The sequence below is a fragment of the Solea solea genome, chromosome 21, assembly GCF_958295425.1.
Source record: "Solea solea chromosome 21, fSolSol10.1, whole genome shotgun sequence".
Lineage (NCBI taxonomy): Eukaryota > Metazoa > Chordata > Actinopteri > Pleuronectiformes > Soleidae > Solea > Solea solea.
This window is the reverse complement of record NC_081154.1, coordinates 6258011-6274809: the sequence shown is the minus strand read 5'-3', so window position 1 is coordinate 6274809 and position 16799 is coordinate 6258011. Positions and strand designations below refer to the sequence as shown.

The 16799-nt window shown below is 40.5% G+C and overlaps 1 protein-coding gene across 1 annotated transcript; it reads right to left on the bottom strand.

Annotated features, from left to right (window-relative positions):
• Positions 1 to 909: 909 nt before the first annotated feature.
• On the bottom strand, positions 910 to 16411 carry fam20a (FAM20A golgi associated secretory pathway pseudokinase). Its single transcript, XM_058620748.1, has 11 exons — positions 15703 to 16411; positions 10285 to 10478; positions 9561 to 9611; positions 8598 to 8676; positions 7987 to 8079; positions 4347 to 4462; positions 3271 to 3451; positions 2370 to 2479; positions 2162 to 2243; positions 1984 to 2043; positions 910 to 1713 (listed from the first exon to the last, which is right to left on the bottom strand). Exons 1-11 carry the CDS (start codon positions 16074 to 16076, stop codon positions 1455 to 1457), a joined length of 1599 nt encoding a protein of 532 aa, XP_058476731.1. The 5' UTR covers positions 16077 to 16411; the 3' UTR covers positions 910 to 1454.
• Between the last annotated feature and the right edge of the window lie 388 nt (positions 16412 to 16799).

Sequence of the window (16799 nt, the reverse complement as noted above, 5' to 3'; positions counted from 1 at the left end):
ACAGTTGCTGTGAACTTTAAATGTGGATATTTCACAGCTTCTGCTGGGAGAAAACCCAGAGGGCAGAGAAATAAACCTTTAAAGTGTTTAAAGGCTGTTTTAACAACATAATAGTCAAAAAGGCAGCTGTTGCCTGAGGCTCTGAGCTGAGAGAGGCTTCTTTAGTTCACTGTCTGTGTGGAACAGTGAGAATATTTAACCACCACGACAGTTGTAAAACACTTCATGAGCTGCACAATATGTGCGACTGTGATTGTGTATGTTTTCCGACATTTTCTGGAAGAAAACGTTTTGGTTCATTTACGATATTTAAAGTGATTACCAACAAAAATAGCCAATGTGATAAGTTAGTGCTTTAAAATTTGAGGCTAGGTGGGGCCTTATGAACTTTTAGGACCTCCTAGTGGGCAATGTAGGTACTGCAGTTAGGCCGTTACAGGTAATCATTTAAAACAAAACAAAAAAAACCACTAGTTAATAGACCAACCTATGTCTAAAATATTTATACAAAAACAGCAAACGTGATACATCAGTGCTTCAAATTCAGAGGTAACAAGTTTACAACCCCCTAGTGGGCAATGTGGGTACTGTAGTTAGGCCAACTAAAAAAATTGTTTTGCAATTAATTTAGAAAATATCATGAAAATATATATACAGCCAATTTTTAAGAAGTAATCGTTAGAAATAATAATAAAAAAACATGTTTTTTAATTAAATTACATCTTATCTTTTTATCAGAATTCTTTTGTTTTTGTAAACTCTCTGTAGAGGTAAGCAGTAGAACATCTGTCACAGGGTTTGTTGACCCGGAACATAATTTGTCGTAATTGTGTTTGGGATCATAACTGAAGAAAGAATTGTTTTGTTGTGGAAACTAAGTTCAAAAAGAAGAAGAAGAAAATACTCACATGGTTTTCACCTAAAATAACTTTATTTTCAAATGAAAACAACGCAACATTGACATCATGCAAGTCTGTCTTTCCACAGGCGGTTTATTCAACAATAACTTAATAAACAGCTGATCCAGTGCATCACAATCATCTCATGTAAACTCTTTTGCTGAAGCTGATGTGTGTTTGACGGGCGAGAGCAACGTCTGTGTCATCGCGTAGGAATGAAATCGTCTGGATTCTCTGACCTTTTCTCTGTTTTTACCCCTCCAGCTCAAACTGTTGTTGAACAGCTTTATAGTTTATACGTATCACCTTCCTCAACACCTATGTGCACATGGCAAACATGAAAATTCAGTCATAAACTGCACCCTTGGGGGAATTTATGACCACGAGAGGGAAAATAAAAGCAACTTCTCCCTCTGTGACAGGAATTCAAGGCTCGTCTTCCATTTATGGCTTGTTCCTTAAATCAAAACCATCTGAACCTTTTTGACTGTGCTTCACCATGAAGTCCTCTATAAATATAAATAAAATAAAATAATAAAATAAAAAGTCCAGGTGCTACCTGGTCTCCGTCATCTCTGTGGCAGACTGAGATCTGACAAAGTCCTTGGTGATCACCTCGTCCTCCCCGAGTCGCCGGACGCAGCGTCGGACGACTCGCAGGATCTTCTGTAAGCGCCGGTCGAGTGCTCGGAGGTGCGGCTCCGTCAGGACTGGATGTAAAGGGTCTCCCCGCAGGGACTCGCTCATCACGTCGCCGAGCCTGAACTCTGGTCGCGTCAGGAGCTGGAGACGCACGAGTGTGGAACGCTTTATCCTGAGGAGAAGGAGAGAAAAATAGGGGGGATTGCTCTCCATGGATTGGGTCGAGATTCAAACTGGCAACCCTTCGATTACAAGCCAAGTCGTCCGCCAGGCCAATGCACGGGCTGGCCACCTTTAACACCAAGCCTGACAAGCGATTAACACCAGACGGTCCTTGCATTTCTTTCATTGGGTTTTTGTAACCACAATGAATGGTCCATTGTGTGAGAGTTAGTGCCCCCTAACGGTGAGACTGCAGATTGCAATGAACCCGAAGACTTACATGCAGCACTGAGTCAGTGGAGCCAGGATGGACATCTCGTCCTGAGAATGTTTCCCAAACCTGAACACAGGATGTTACGCCACATGAGGGGAATGCTTTAAAATCAAAGAAAAACAAAAACACACTCATGCCAACAATCCACTGCTTCTCTCTCTCTCTCTCTCTCTCTCTTTCTCACCCTCTGGCGTTGTCCAAGTGAAGGAGGAATCCTTCGTCTCCGAACTTGGTAAAAATCTCATAGTGGTGTCTGTCCATGTTTCCTGCAAATGAGACGTCACAGTCTTCTAGTCAGATTTATATGATGTATATACAGTAGATATATATATATATATATATATATATATCTACTGTATGTATATAGATGAAGCAGGGGGAGGAGAAATAACCTGTGAGGAAGTCAAAGATGGACATGTCTATGATGTTGAGGAGTCTGTTGCCAGAGTTGTACGGATACAGCTGCTTTATGTTGTCACAGTAGAACGGATTCACTTCCCACCTTTAAAACCAGCACAGACAAAGAGCAGCAGTTAGAGAAAATAATAATCTGCATAATATTATGATATATTTACAGTATATATTTGAGCTATTGAGTGTGACATAATTATAACAAGTTTTCTGATGGGAAACATTGTTCAGCATTTTCTGACATTTTATGGACTAAACAAGTAGTTGATTAATTGAGAAAATAATCACCAGATAAATTGATTATGAAAATAAGCATTAGTAACCATAAAATAACCATTTCTCATATGTAACAAAGAAAATTGAGGACTTAACATCCACATGAATTCAGTTCATTTAAACTAAAGAAATAACCTGAAATAACTTTAGTTTAAATGAACTTAATTCACTTGGGTCTTTTCAAAATAAAGTAATCACTAGATAGTCACACACCCACACACGGACAGACACAAACAGAGACACACACACACACAGTGGCTGAGGTTTTTGCTGATTTACTGCACTAAACAGGAAGAGGTTTGTGTGTCTGCTGTGAATCGACTTCATGGTTTTCAAATATAGTGTAAAAGGGAAACAAAAAGCAGAGAAAAGTCTCTGAACTGAGGAGAAAAACATCCAATTTAACTCCTTATTGAACGGATTTATGGAGGGAGGAAAAAAATCCAGTCTGCTCTGTGATATAATTTGTAAGTTATAATTTTGCAGAGGACCACCAAGTGTCTCCGCCTCATGCACTCTAGGTTTTTTTTTTTTTGTTGTTGCTGCATTTGACTCTTTCTCGCACACATTTCTGTCTAAATATAAGATAAAGTGTTGACTTCTTACTCTTCTCGCCCAGTGAAAGTGTATGAACGTGTCCAGGGGTTGGGGATGGAGATGCGTGGTGCGACGCTGAGGCCGGGCAGGTACGCGGACAGAGATCCTTCCAGCAGGTCAGGGTTTCCACACACGGCGTATTCAGTCTTACACACGTACAGACACTTGGCAAAGAAACACGTGTTTTTGGCTGTTTAAAGGGGCAGAGCAAAAAAACATGACAGGATCAGTGAATAAATATTATTAACAAAGAACGCAAAACTAAATGTACCGAATGATAAATTGTATTACAACAACAAACAGAGATTATAGAAGTTAATTTTCCCAAGTGGAAAAGGTTAATATACAGGAAGTTGCACTCCTTTAACCCTAACCCATAAAAAAGCCCACTTTGGATCACAACAGGAGCTTATTGACGGTCCCTTAGTTCACTAAAGGATCCCCTTTAATGAACTAAGGGACCGTCAATAAGCCCCTGTTGTGATCAAAATTGACCGTCAACATTTTTGTTAGATTCATGTTGAATTTTTTCAGATTTGCTCCAATCTTTCGTTTACTATCCGGGACCATAACGAAAACCTGGTTTGTTTTACACATGTGCACAGTCTGGCTACTTCCTGTCAAAAGTAATTGGTGGATTTTTGATTAAAATTATCAAGAAGATATTCTTATAAAATAACTACACATTTGTACATTTGTATATTTTCATTTTGGTGGTTATTCTTAGAAAATGAAAATAAACGTTTGTCATCTTTTTTCTAGTCGTCATTCCCTAACTGTTGTAAAATGTTATTGCACTTTTGCACATTTGTATAGAGCAGTTATGGTTTTTGGCAGGGCCGGCCCAAGCCCTTATGAGGCCCTTAGCAGAATTTGATTTGGGGCCCCCCTCTGGCCACCTCAGCGTCACATGTGCTTGACTATTACTGACACAAATGTAGCATTATAAATTGCATTAATTCTCTGAACAACTTTGTTTTTTAAAACTACAAAATAAAACCAAATAACTTAAGAGAAACGGGATTTCCAGTCACTCCTCTCGCTCTTTCATTGATTTCCATTTCCTCTTGTCTTCTCCGTCTTACCCGGTGAGGTGAAGAAGACACTGCGTAAGTCCATGGTGTGTGTGACCTGCAGAACTTCTCCTGTGATGTTCAGCAGCCGTCCAGCGACTGGCGGAACTCTGCGGAAGTCCAGGATCCTGACCGTTGTGTAGGAGGAAACACAAAAAGAAGAAGGAGAAGAAGTTACCCCCATATCAAGTGTACCGAAACGTTAACAGTTCACGCGGTTCGTGCTTTACGTAACGTGTAACGTGAAGCGTGGTGGACGTGGTGGACGTGACGGCGGTCTTATCTTCTCGTCTCCTCACCTCACTTCACAGGAGCCAGTGGTTTTTTTCCCCTTCTTTTGAACTGATTCTTATCAATGAATGTAACCTATTGAAAGTCTCCGTCTGCCGTGTAATTTAGCCCCAGTGTGTTCGTATACACGGCGAGGTATAAAAAGCTCCCCGAGGGCTGTACAGTATTTCGCTCATGTCCCACAAACGCTAATCAAACAACCATCATTGTGTGAAGATGAACAGCTGTTTCTCACATTTCTGGCATTCCCCCTCATGATGACTGTGAGCGATTATGATAAGAGCTGCAGGCGGGAAAGTCAGACACAACAGACAGCGAGAGAGATGACACCCTGTTTTAGATTAAAAAACACACACACACACACACACAGTAACATTAAAGCTGCAGTGTGTAACTTTCTAGCCGTATATACAAGCATTAGTGAGGTGTATCAAGCAAGAATTCTCAAAAAAAAAGCCCATGGAATTTGGAGGGTTGCCAGTTCAAATCCCTGACAGCTCAAAGGTAGCCCAACCCCTGAGCAAGGTACTGTAACCCACATTGCTCTTCGGGCACAGCTCAGCGGCTCTACAAAAGTTCCTAGTAGAGAGTGGATTACATGGTAAATGGCACTTCTCTGGTCTTAAAAGCTGCTTTACGCTACAGTTTTTCCACTCATTCACAACCACAGACACAGTTCTGGTTCTGGCTCCGTTCTGGAACCTTGGTGCTTTCTGGACGAAACAGCCCACATTCACGCCAGTTTAAGAGGAACCAAAGTGGGAGGCTGTTTCTCCGTGTTACTGAGGTGGAAGTAAACAGAACGCCGGCACTTTTTCATACTTCCTCTACTTCACGCTCGTCTTTACAACCCACAATAGGAAACTAAGGAGGTTAAGTGTCTGTATGTAGACTAGCAGAGCTGAGAATCAAACCCACAACCCTCAAACAGAAAGACAACACGCTCAACCACTTAGCTAAGTTGCCCCAAGCAAACACAAGTGGGGTGTATCCACATAGATTCTACAAGGAACTATTGTGTCGATACCTAGAACTACCACAAGGTGGCAGTGTGTGTGTTTCATTTTCAGTGTGTTTCCTAAACCTTCTTTTTTCTCCACATCAAGCCTTTTGCATATGTCACTTCCTGTTTGGATAAAAGGAAGTTTCCCTCAACCAAGTTTAAGTTTTCTTTGGAATTTAAAGTCAAGATATCGTCCCCAATCTGAGTTCACACGTGGGCAAAAGTGGTATGTACATATTTTGTTTAATTATAAGTTTATTTGAATTTTTGTGTGTTTTGTGTGTGATAAAATTCAGTTATATTGTGTTTGTTGTCGGAAATACCTATTGTTAGCATGTCCAGTGTCACTAAGAGTCTTTCTAACTTTTAAAATATTCACTTTTTGAAGTTGACAGCATAAAATCCGTCTCCAGTTAATCTACAAAAATATTTGTGTCATTGTTGCACATGTGCAGAGCGAAACACTGTCAATTTAGTACAATTTCAGTTGGACTAATATGTTAATATGCATTTCGAAAGTCTGGTTTTTAATCAAAATAACACAATATAATTGGTTTTCTTTCTCATGTCATATTGAAAGTCAGTTAATGTTAATTGTCCTTTGCCTTTAATACTTTGAGTTAAGTTAGAAGCAATTACTTGGTAGAAACGTTGATGTTAATTGTACTTTTTTGCCAATTATTTGTCTTATTATTTGTACTTTTACTTCCTCCGCTGCTGAAAACACACCAGTACAAATTAGGATTAAGCAGATTATCTTGTTCGGGTATGACGACAGAACCTGTCAGTCACTGATATTTACTAGATGTTAAAATGTGCTTCACGGCGACGGCAGTGTGAGCTTGAGTTGTGGGCGTGTCACTCTTGTTGTTTTCAGTCTGTGTGGTTAAGTGATGACTGGCTGCTTAATGACACTGTCTGCATCAGACGAGGGTATTTAAGGGTGAATCACTGCTCCTCGGCTAATGCACAGTTACACACAGTTGTTCAGTGTGTGTGTGTGTGTGTGTGTGTGTGTGTGTGTGTGTGTACACTGTGGTTTATACTAATCAGCTGATTGGGAAACCCTGGGTTGGGCAAACATGTTGCAATTTTTGTGGCACATGGGCGGTTTAACTGTCGGCACCAGGATAAATATATGCGTCTGTGTGTGTGTTTGTGTGTGTGTGTGATGCTGCCACGGCATCTTTGAGATTACAGCAAACTGTTGTTTGTGCATTTTGATAATTTCAGTGATTTCAAGTGACACTTTGTGCCTACACTTTCTGAGATAAATGCTGCCTGCTCACACACACTCACAATGATACGCTATGTGGACTTAAAAGTGTTGGGGGGGGGGGGGGGGGGTTACACCTACAGCATTGCTCTGGCATCCAATGCTAAATCTATAAACATTAATATGAAGTAGGTCCCTCCCGAGCAGCTTTGCAGCTTTACTTTAAAAGGTTAGAGCTTAGCATTTTCTTACTCCATCATGTTGTGTTCAGGACCAGGGTTGAGAAACCCTGCTATGGAGTAATGGAAAACGAATCGTATATCTAGATATATTTCAATGTATAAATAAAAGTGTTGTGCTCAAGTTAATTGGTTCTATTTTGGAGTTGAAGATTTGCTCTTTCAGCCGACATTTGCACATCTGTTTTAAAAGTTTTAAAAGCCATTTAAATACATTAAACTGGTGCCACTTTTGTGATTTTACTGCCCTCTAAGAAACTAGAGTGACACTGGTTTGGTGTATAATTAATGCAATTTATAGTGTTGCATTTGTATCAATAATATTCAAGCACCTGCTACTCCGAGGTAGACTTAAATTCATCTTAGGGCCCCACAAAGGCTTGGTCCGGCCCTGAGCCTGATGCACTGATCAGTAGATTGTCCATTTTGTGACATTTTCAGTTGCTGGCAGGTGTCAGAACCAACATGCTACTGGCACAGAAATAATCAGTAAAAAGGTGGAACAACCTATTTTTTGTGACCTTGTTTTCAGGAGAAAACAGGGTTGTTATTCTGTGATAACGAGATGCTTATCCCATCATTTTGTAGGTAAAAAATATAGCCTATTTTGTTGCATGGCCGTTCTTGGTCTCCGTAGTTAAAAGCCATTTTTTAAAGTCATAATTTATTGTTATCATGTCATATTTTGATGTTATTGCTCATTTTAGTGCCGTATTTTTCATTTTTATATGTGACCACATTGCAGTTTTGCACCAAACAGTGCCTCATAGATAAAGTTTCCACTCTTCTGTAAAGGGCTTTCTCCAAGATACTGAGAGAGTGTGAATTTTTTTGCCCATTCATTGAGCTCTGCAGCTCTCGCTGGCATTTGCATCGCCAAAGCAGGCACTAATGAGGCTGCACCTGTCCAGGTGAAAGGCAGCGATCTCTGCGTTGTGCCTCTGGAAGTCAACAAAGTAGAAGAAATCCTCGGGAGTCACGTCGTCCCTCTGCTGCCTGACAAACACACACAGACACACAGACACACACGAGACAAGCCACTGCAGTCAGTAGTATATAATCAACACACTAAATACTGTAATTTTAACGAGATGCCCGATGATTTAGCCTGAAATAAATAAATATATAAAGCTCAAGACATGAGAAAATGCTCTTTGAGGACACTAACCGCTATAGAACCACATTTTCTTATAAATAGGATAGAAATCTTTCAGACACAGAGCATTATTATTATTATTATTATCCAGGGTTTTATTTCTATTCAGGATCAGGATGTGGTGTTTACAGGCAAAATGTACATAACAGTATCAAGGTTTTCTGTGCTTCCGACCACTTCAGCGATCAGAATCACGAATGAGGTGTTTACATCTCACAGTATCCTAAATTCTGTTTTACACTGTATATGTTTCTAAAACTGTCTTAAACTGTTTACACCAGAATCCTCAAAATATAAAATCTTGCAGCAGAAATAAAAGTATAAGATATATGAGAGATAATGTGGATTCAGTCCTTACCTCATTGGTTTGAACATGGCTTTGGCAAAGTTTTTCATTTTCAGTGCCAGTTTGAGGTGATGACCACTGGGCTTCACCACTGTAACACAAACACACGTTTACATGGTTCATATTGGGAAACTTTACTCTCACAAACTGTCAAACTTCTCTGTAATTGTGCGTTGAATGTTTAAAACAAAACTGGACAAAAACAAACACTGAGCATCAGTTAACTGAGTCATTATTTGGTTTTTGGGTTTAAATCCCCTGAGGCCAGTGTTTCGTCTACATCCGCCTGTAATTGGGGGCTGGTAACACGGCTTGTGCTCTGCTCTCTCGGCTAATAGTGTCCCCGCGTATCGTACACATACGAGTCTGACCACACACACACACACATGCTGCGCTCCGTCAAACTCCAGGATATTAATAGCTAACAATCCTTTTTCTTTTTTCTTTCTGGAAATGTATCAAAGGGAACGCAACTGCCTTTGTGGCCACGGTGCACTGAAATAATGAGTCTCATGAAAGTTCAATTTAAACAGTTTTCTATCGTTGCACTACTCTGAGCAGGGATCATGACGAGGACACATCCAACATATTGTATATAATAAAACTTCATTTGCGTTTTAACAGAGTATTTTCTTCAAATTCGGCCACTAACTTAGCATAGCTAGTAGCTGTATGGCTTGAACGTTTAATTACGACGAGCTGCCTTTGAACACGAATGGACACCCAAAGCAAGCGTCTCATACAGGAGGACAAATCTGAAATGTGGATCCAGATCCTCATTATCACAAAGACCACAGTGTGTGTGTGTGTGTGGTGGAGACGGCACAGCCAAGCATTGCACGAGAAAGAGAGAGAGAGAGAGAGACATGAAGAAGAGAAACAAAGGAGCCAGTGAAGAGTCAAACAGAGCTGCACAACATCAGACACACTTCCTTAAGAAGTCTTATTTGGAAATCTATAGAGACTTGACTTCACCTTTAGTACAGTCACATGATCCTTTTAGGGCCTTTTCATCGTCAGTGTAATCTGTAAAATAAAAAATTCAATCATATTATACACACCAAGTTATCTATCTATCTATCTATCTATCTATCTATCTATCTATCTATCTATCTATCTATCTATCTATCTATCAGCTATTTTGCTATCTATCTTATCTCTATCTAGCTACTAATTATGTTGCTATTTTATATTTAGCTAGTTATATTGCTATCTTATATCTAGCTAGCTACATTGCTATCTATCGAGCTGCTAGTTATGTTGCTATCGTATATCTAGCTAGCTACATTGCTATCTATCGAGCTGCTAGTTATGTTGCTATCGTATATCTAGCTAGCTACATTGCTATCTATCGAGCTGCTAGTTATGTTGCTATCGTATATCTAGCTAGTTACATTGCTATCTATCGAGCTGCTAGTTATGTTGCTATCGTATATCTAGCTAGCTATGTGGCTATCTAAATATCTAGCTGCTAGTTATGTAGCTATCTTATGTTTAGGCAGTTATGTTGCTATGTATCCATCTGTTTATAAAACTTTTTATGAGGTTGAAAAACTACAAAAAAATAATAATATAGAAACTCACAAAATGAAGCTAACATCAAATTTTAAAAGTTTCAGTACATCAATCTGTTCCATTACATATTTAAATTTTTTACAGAACAAACACATGTTGTGAATGTCCTCCTTGCGTCCCTCACCGGCATTGATGATGGACATGTTCTCCATGTCCTCGAGCAGCCGTGGGATGGCGGGGTCATCGCGGGAGTACAGGGCGTAGCGGCTGATTCCTAGGTGGAACTTCAGCCAGCTGGCGTCGGGGTCAAAGGTCACTTTTGGCTGGGTAAGCGTGGTGTTAGAGGCAGCTGCTACCTCGCGGTACAGTTTCATATTCCTGGAGAGTGAGAGACGTTCGTTAGTGAATCCAAAACCACGATCCACATTTTTTTATGACTGTTTTATTTTGGAAAAAACCACAGAGAGCAAAGTGCATTCAGCTGCTTTTCTCTGCAGTAGTTCTTACATTCTGCTTTTTAACTGGTTTTATTGGACCATTCCTCTTTGTAGGCCTTTTTTTCATTCATTCATGTTGACCTATTATTATTTTATTACTATAATATTATAATCTACCTTTGTGTGTGCTCTGAAAAGCATATTTTTAAACCAATTTAGTGGGTAAAGACAAAGCAAATACAGTCAAATGGCAAGAAGAAGAGATAAAATAACAAGAAAGGTTAGCAAGAAAAAAACACAAATAAGAAGGTTTGGCTATGACTGACACATGAATCATGTGAAAGTTAATATTAACAAAACACAAATCTTTTCCCCCTTCCACATTTATTAATGTATACTTGAATTTTTATTTCATTAACATATTTACATTCTATTTTTTGTGATAAATCTGTCGCATTTTCACCATCTTCTCTTTAATTTCTTATCCAAACGTCAAAGTTGTCACTCCTCACACCTGCCACGTTTGAATGTGAACAGATTATGTGAATGCAAACAAATGTTATGTAAAATGTTTTTGCCTAAATTATGTATAAAAGGCTTATTCTAAAGCCATTATATACCCATACCAAAATCTATCATTTCCAGGTTTAAGGCAGGTTATTTCGTTGTTCTTCTAGTGACGCGTTGCTTTTTCCCCAGTTCATTTGTATTGTTTTCCAAATCTTGAATTCCTACAGCCCGCTTCCCTTCTTCCCTCCTCTCTCCGCTTCACTATACTTAAAGTCGGAGCAAGAATAATCCGAGAGCAAAACAAATAATTCTGTGGCGAGCACACGGCACCACATCACCCGAGCTGACCGCGCGGAGTGGGACGATCGTCTGCCAACGCAAACAAACTCCATCACATGCTGGATACAAGCTTCTGCAATAATGGATTAAATGGATATAAATAGAGAGATTTTGGTGTATTGGTTATTCCTATGGTGACAAATCAGGTTTAAAGGGATAGTTTGTGTTATTATGAAGTGAATGTGAGGGATTCTGTTGTGTAGTTTTGTTGTTTTTTTTCCTCTGTCTCTCTGCTTTCTCTTGCTTTGTGTGTGTGTGTGTGTGAGGCAGCTGACGAGGCACACCTGGTTCCAATATCTCATCAACCTCCATATAAAAGCCTGGTCATGACTCCATCACTCTGCCTGATGATTCTGTCCTTCAACCACCTTCTGCTAGAGTCATTCTCTTGAGTGTTTGCCTCGTATCTATGATTTATTTGTGTGTTTTGGGCCTGTTTGTCCATTTTTCTTCGTTGGGTTGTTTTGTTTTTGGCTGCCTTGTCACACTTTCAGTCTTTTTTGTTCCTGCTTTTTAGTTTTTGGACAATAAACTACAGCGTTGGGGTCCTTTTTTTTAAAATAAAAACCTAACAGTGAACTTGTCAGAGAAGCAGCCTAAAGCATGGAAACACAAGACTGAACAGAATTGAGTCTCCTAACAATGAATACAATTTACATATGCTTATGTCTACAATACCTAAATGACCACTTTATCTCGCTGTTTGACTTGTAGTCGGAAAATTAAGTTTGCATGCATTTATAAGCAGCTCACTCCTTGCACCTAATTCCAGAGAGAAAAATAATCGATTTTACTTTAACACACACTTGAGTTCTTGATCTAGTTCCGCATCTACCTGAAAGTTCAAATGTGTTATTTATTGACTTGCCAAAATGAGGCAACAGTAGAGCAGTAACTCCTGAGTTCCCCGTGAGGGAAAAACACTAATTTTCTCTATGGAGTTTGGTGCAGGAGAGTTCGGGGTTTACAAACTTCAGTTTCCAGCCAGAAAACGCTGCCTAATGTTGAGATAAAGTGGTGAACACACTCTTAAGGTATCGCAGCCTTAAGCTGGCGTGGATTTAATTGGCTGAGTCGTTTGTTAAGTGGCTAAAACCTGTTTTCCCTCGTGTCTCTGCTGGAAGCCATGTTTTCAGTGAGAGCTAGCACACTTGTGTCTCAGACTTTTTACTTATTCAAAAGGCAGTGTGTGTAAAGTTAAAACATAAGATGTTACAGTTTGATGCTCTGTGTCTGAACGTGTAGCTTAGAGCTAATTCGCATCTGCGTTCCCTTGGCAGGCCAGAGCAACACAAAGACGGCACGTAGTACAGCAATAATCACATTTACACACAAAATAAATAAAGCATGGACTTTCGTGTTTGTGCCTCATACACAACCAAAACCCTGAACTATCACTTCAACCATGAAAGACCATCAATAAAACATGAGAGAATAGAGCAAAACATGATCCGACATAAACCTGGGGAATTTTTTTTTTTCCTTTGTGGAATTTACTTCGATTCTTTTTCCCTGACAAGGACGCGCACGCAGACACTTATTGACGAGGAAATAACTAAATAAATCGCCTCGTACTGCTTTTCAGCCAGAAAAATAAAAAACGATTTTGTCATGAAGCTCTCCTGCGGTGTTGTTTGTTGTACTGCTGAGATGCTGCTGCGCGGTATTGCAAATGTTCAACAAGCCCTAGGGCTATTGATTGTTTGTGCGCACACTTGTACAGCAGCAGCAACAGCAGAGACATGGAGCCATTGCTCATATTTCTTCTTATTTTCCACCGTAGGAGCCCAAAATCTGTTTCTCTCAGAGGGAGTGCACTGGATACACAGACTGCCTCACAAGCCAAAGACAGCAATGGTGAGATTAAGATAAGCTTGAGCACTTTAGAAATCCTTGTTAACCTTTAAGAAAGCTTTAGGCTCTCAGAGTGACACACACAAGTGTCTTTTTTCTTTAATGACTCACAGGACTGACGTCCGTCTGCGGGTAAACATCTGTTATCGTGGACAAAGAGTGTTTGGCCGTCATGTTACTGACCCTGCCTCTGAACCACAGTCGGGCCCTCTAATGTGTGCTTTTCTGAGGAGGTTTTTTCAGCTCCTCTTAGTCAATAAAGTAAAAGCAACACTGAAAGGAAGTCACATTTACACTCTGCATTAATGAAATCAACAATAAAACAACAAAAGTACACCAGAAATAGAGCTGGAAAACCAAAAAAAAGGCTGGATTACAGCATTCTCAGAGTAAACTCCTTCCCCTAACTAAATGTCTTAACCTAAAGCCTTAACCTAAAGCCAATTCTTACCGTACAGAATTTCCTCACAAGGTAAAATGTCCCCACAAAGATAGGTTAGAATTAAAATGTGTCCCCACCAGCACCGCCTACTGGACTTCTTAGGACACTGCATTGACCTCTATTCATTTTTACAGCCTCCACAAAGCCTTATCTCTAACCTTAACTATAACCAGTTAATGTCGTACCCATAACCTTACCCTAACCGCAATTCAATTCTTAGCCATAAACCTAACCAGTTCCTCGGAAACATTCCTAATGCCTGCTCATTAGGACCAGGTTTTGGTCTCTATGAGGACTACTGGTCCTGACAAGGTCAGTGTTTATGCCAGAAAAGGTCTTAACAAGATACAAATACAAGAACACACACACACAGAGCCTCACTCAGGCCAAAGACAGGCATAAATTGATTATCTCTCCTCCATGTGACAGTTAATTAGAAACAAGCCATTCAATTGCATTCAATGGGCAAATACAACACTGTGATTGACTGTGGCGAACGTTTCCAGTCGGTTATTTTCACACATTGACTCTCTCCGATCCATCACCCCATGCTTTCTTCAAACTAACTTCACCGTGTCTTTTTTTATTAAGGGAGAAGACAAACGTGCGTTGGAGCTCCAGCCAAACCTACGTCACGTGACAAATTTTAAATTTTCGTTCTCCATCAGACTTTTTTTTCTCCAACTCCAAGAAAACAAACAACAAACTGCAGTGCAGGAGAGCTAGTGAGAGTAATGCAGGATTCACAGTGTGTTGAGGCCTAAAGAGATGCATTCAAAGACCTTGGGAAATGTAAATTGTGTTGAGTTAAAGCCTGCCTGAGTAAAAAATGTGGGAGACAACAGACACAACAAACTTTGTAACCGATTTTCAACATTTTAATCCTAAGAAAGCACAGACTAGACGATCCAGTCAAGACGCAGGACCACACACCTGGCATTTAATCAAGTGATTTCAGAGAGAAGTTTGGGATCTCACAGAACCTTGTGTGATCAGATTATAAACAGACTTGGAGCCAGACTGTACTTGTCGTCAGTTAGTAGTTGTGTGTGCGATGTTACGATGTGAATTGAAAAAAAAAAAAACTGTGGATGAACTTGGCTTGTACAAGTTACAGTAACCCTAACCCTGTTAAAATCACGTCTGTTATTCCCTCACACTACATATAATTTAGATAATTTTGCCAGATAATCTGTTCAAATCAGCCTAAAATTGGAAGACACCCATGATTGTCGGAAGGGACAGAGCGGGACTGAAAATTTACCAATTATCCTTGAGTGTGAGGCGGGTTTTAGAGGAGAGGCTTCAAGGTTCATTCAAGGAACCTTGTAAAGTTCATCACTTCTGCAAACACACATGCAGTCTTCTAATTAAACCCCTTGTGGTTATCGGAGTAGAAATAATTTTTCTCATCACTGCCATCATTTGGTAAATTTTCAAATTTAAGACCTTATTTTAACAGCAATCAATACACAGAGTAATCGTCTTGTTGAGTCCTAATCAATGACGTGTCTCCTGGTTAAAGAATATACGTACATGGAGAGTGAGGAGGATTTCCAGAGAAAGAGAGAGCAGATTAAAATGCTAGTGAAAATCAAATTAAAGTGAAAGTGAGGGGAATTATATGCTTGTTTATTCCCCTTTATTTATTTGCACATTCTCTTCTTGTCCCTGTGCTTGTTTATATTCTGTGTGCTCTCTCATAACAAATTAAGCCACAGGTCCACTTATTCTGATGTCCATTAAGTGAAAATGCAAAAACACCAAAAAGTATCTAGAGAAAATCTCTATTTATTTTTGGCCTGTTTTTGCACATTGAGAGAGACTCAAAAAATGTCATTGTAAATATGTTTTATACTGTTTAACACACAAACACTGTTGTCCATGTGCAACTGCAGTATTAAAGGAACCTGTTTGTTTTATACTGTAAGTTATTCTACAAAAAATGGGGAAAAGCACTTAGTTGTAGGACATTTGCTGGTCCTTAATAATCAAAGCCTGTCCCTAACCAGACACTTACCTTTCCCAGCGTGACACCTTCTTCCTGTAATACTCCATCAGCTGCTTTCCCTCCAGCAGCTTCTCCTCCGGCTCCAGTGGCGGCGTCTGGATGTTATAGAGAGGATGAGCAAACAGGTTCCCCAGCTTCGAGCCCCCATGTGCGGGGTCAGTCGTCGTAGCAAGGGTCAGGGTCGACGCTGAGGTCCAGTTGAAGAGTTGAGGGGTGGCCAGTCCTTCCAGTTTGGGGAGGGTGAAGTTGCTGTGGCCACATGAGCAGAACTGCCCCGAACCTCGCACGATGCTCCTCAGCTTTGGCAGGAGAATAAAGTAGAGGTCAGCAGAGAGGATGGCCATGAGGGTTGCGACCAGAACCAGGCGGTCCCTCCTCATCATCGCAAACTGATAGAAAAAAAGGAAGGAAATCTGGAGAAAGTCCTGACTATGTGCTGCTCCAGAGTGTGTGAGGCATCACTTCTAGGCAGTTAAAGGCAGAGGCAGCCAGATGTTGGTCCAAATCTTCCTCCTCTCAGTCTTGAGAGTGTTTGAGTCTGCTCCCTCCAGCTTCACTTCTCCTCCTCCTCCCCTCTTCCTCCTGCTTTTTCTCTCTTGGCAGCAGCCGGAGAAAGAGCAGAGCAAAAAGCGAGCATGTGTGAGCAGCAGTCAGTGACAGTTTTGGCTGCTTCCTGCAGGGACCTGGTGCTCTGAGGACAAGAGGGCGAGAGAGTATGTGTGCGTGTATTTAAGAGAGGAGGGGGGGAGAGAGCGAGAGAGCGAGAGAGAGAGAGAGAGAGAGAGGGAGAGAGTGGATTGTGGGTGTGTCTGTGCAGGTATGTGCAAATTTCAAATGACAGATAATCAAAGTGAGTGTGTGTGCAGTGAGGCTGCAGAGAACACACACGCACACACACAGAAATCCTTGAAAGCAGCGAGGGGCGGAGACTTAATCCTATCACATCAGATCTGAATAAAACAACATCCAGCTGTTTAATCTGATGCACGCAGCAGTGACTGTGAGTCAATATGGGTCCCCGTCCCCCCCCATGGCCAATATTATACATTCTTTTGGGGTCTTTCTTTCCCTGCACCTGACCTGATAAGATTCAGCGGTTTAATAAT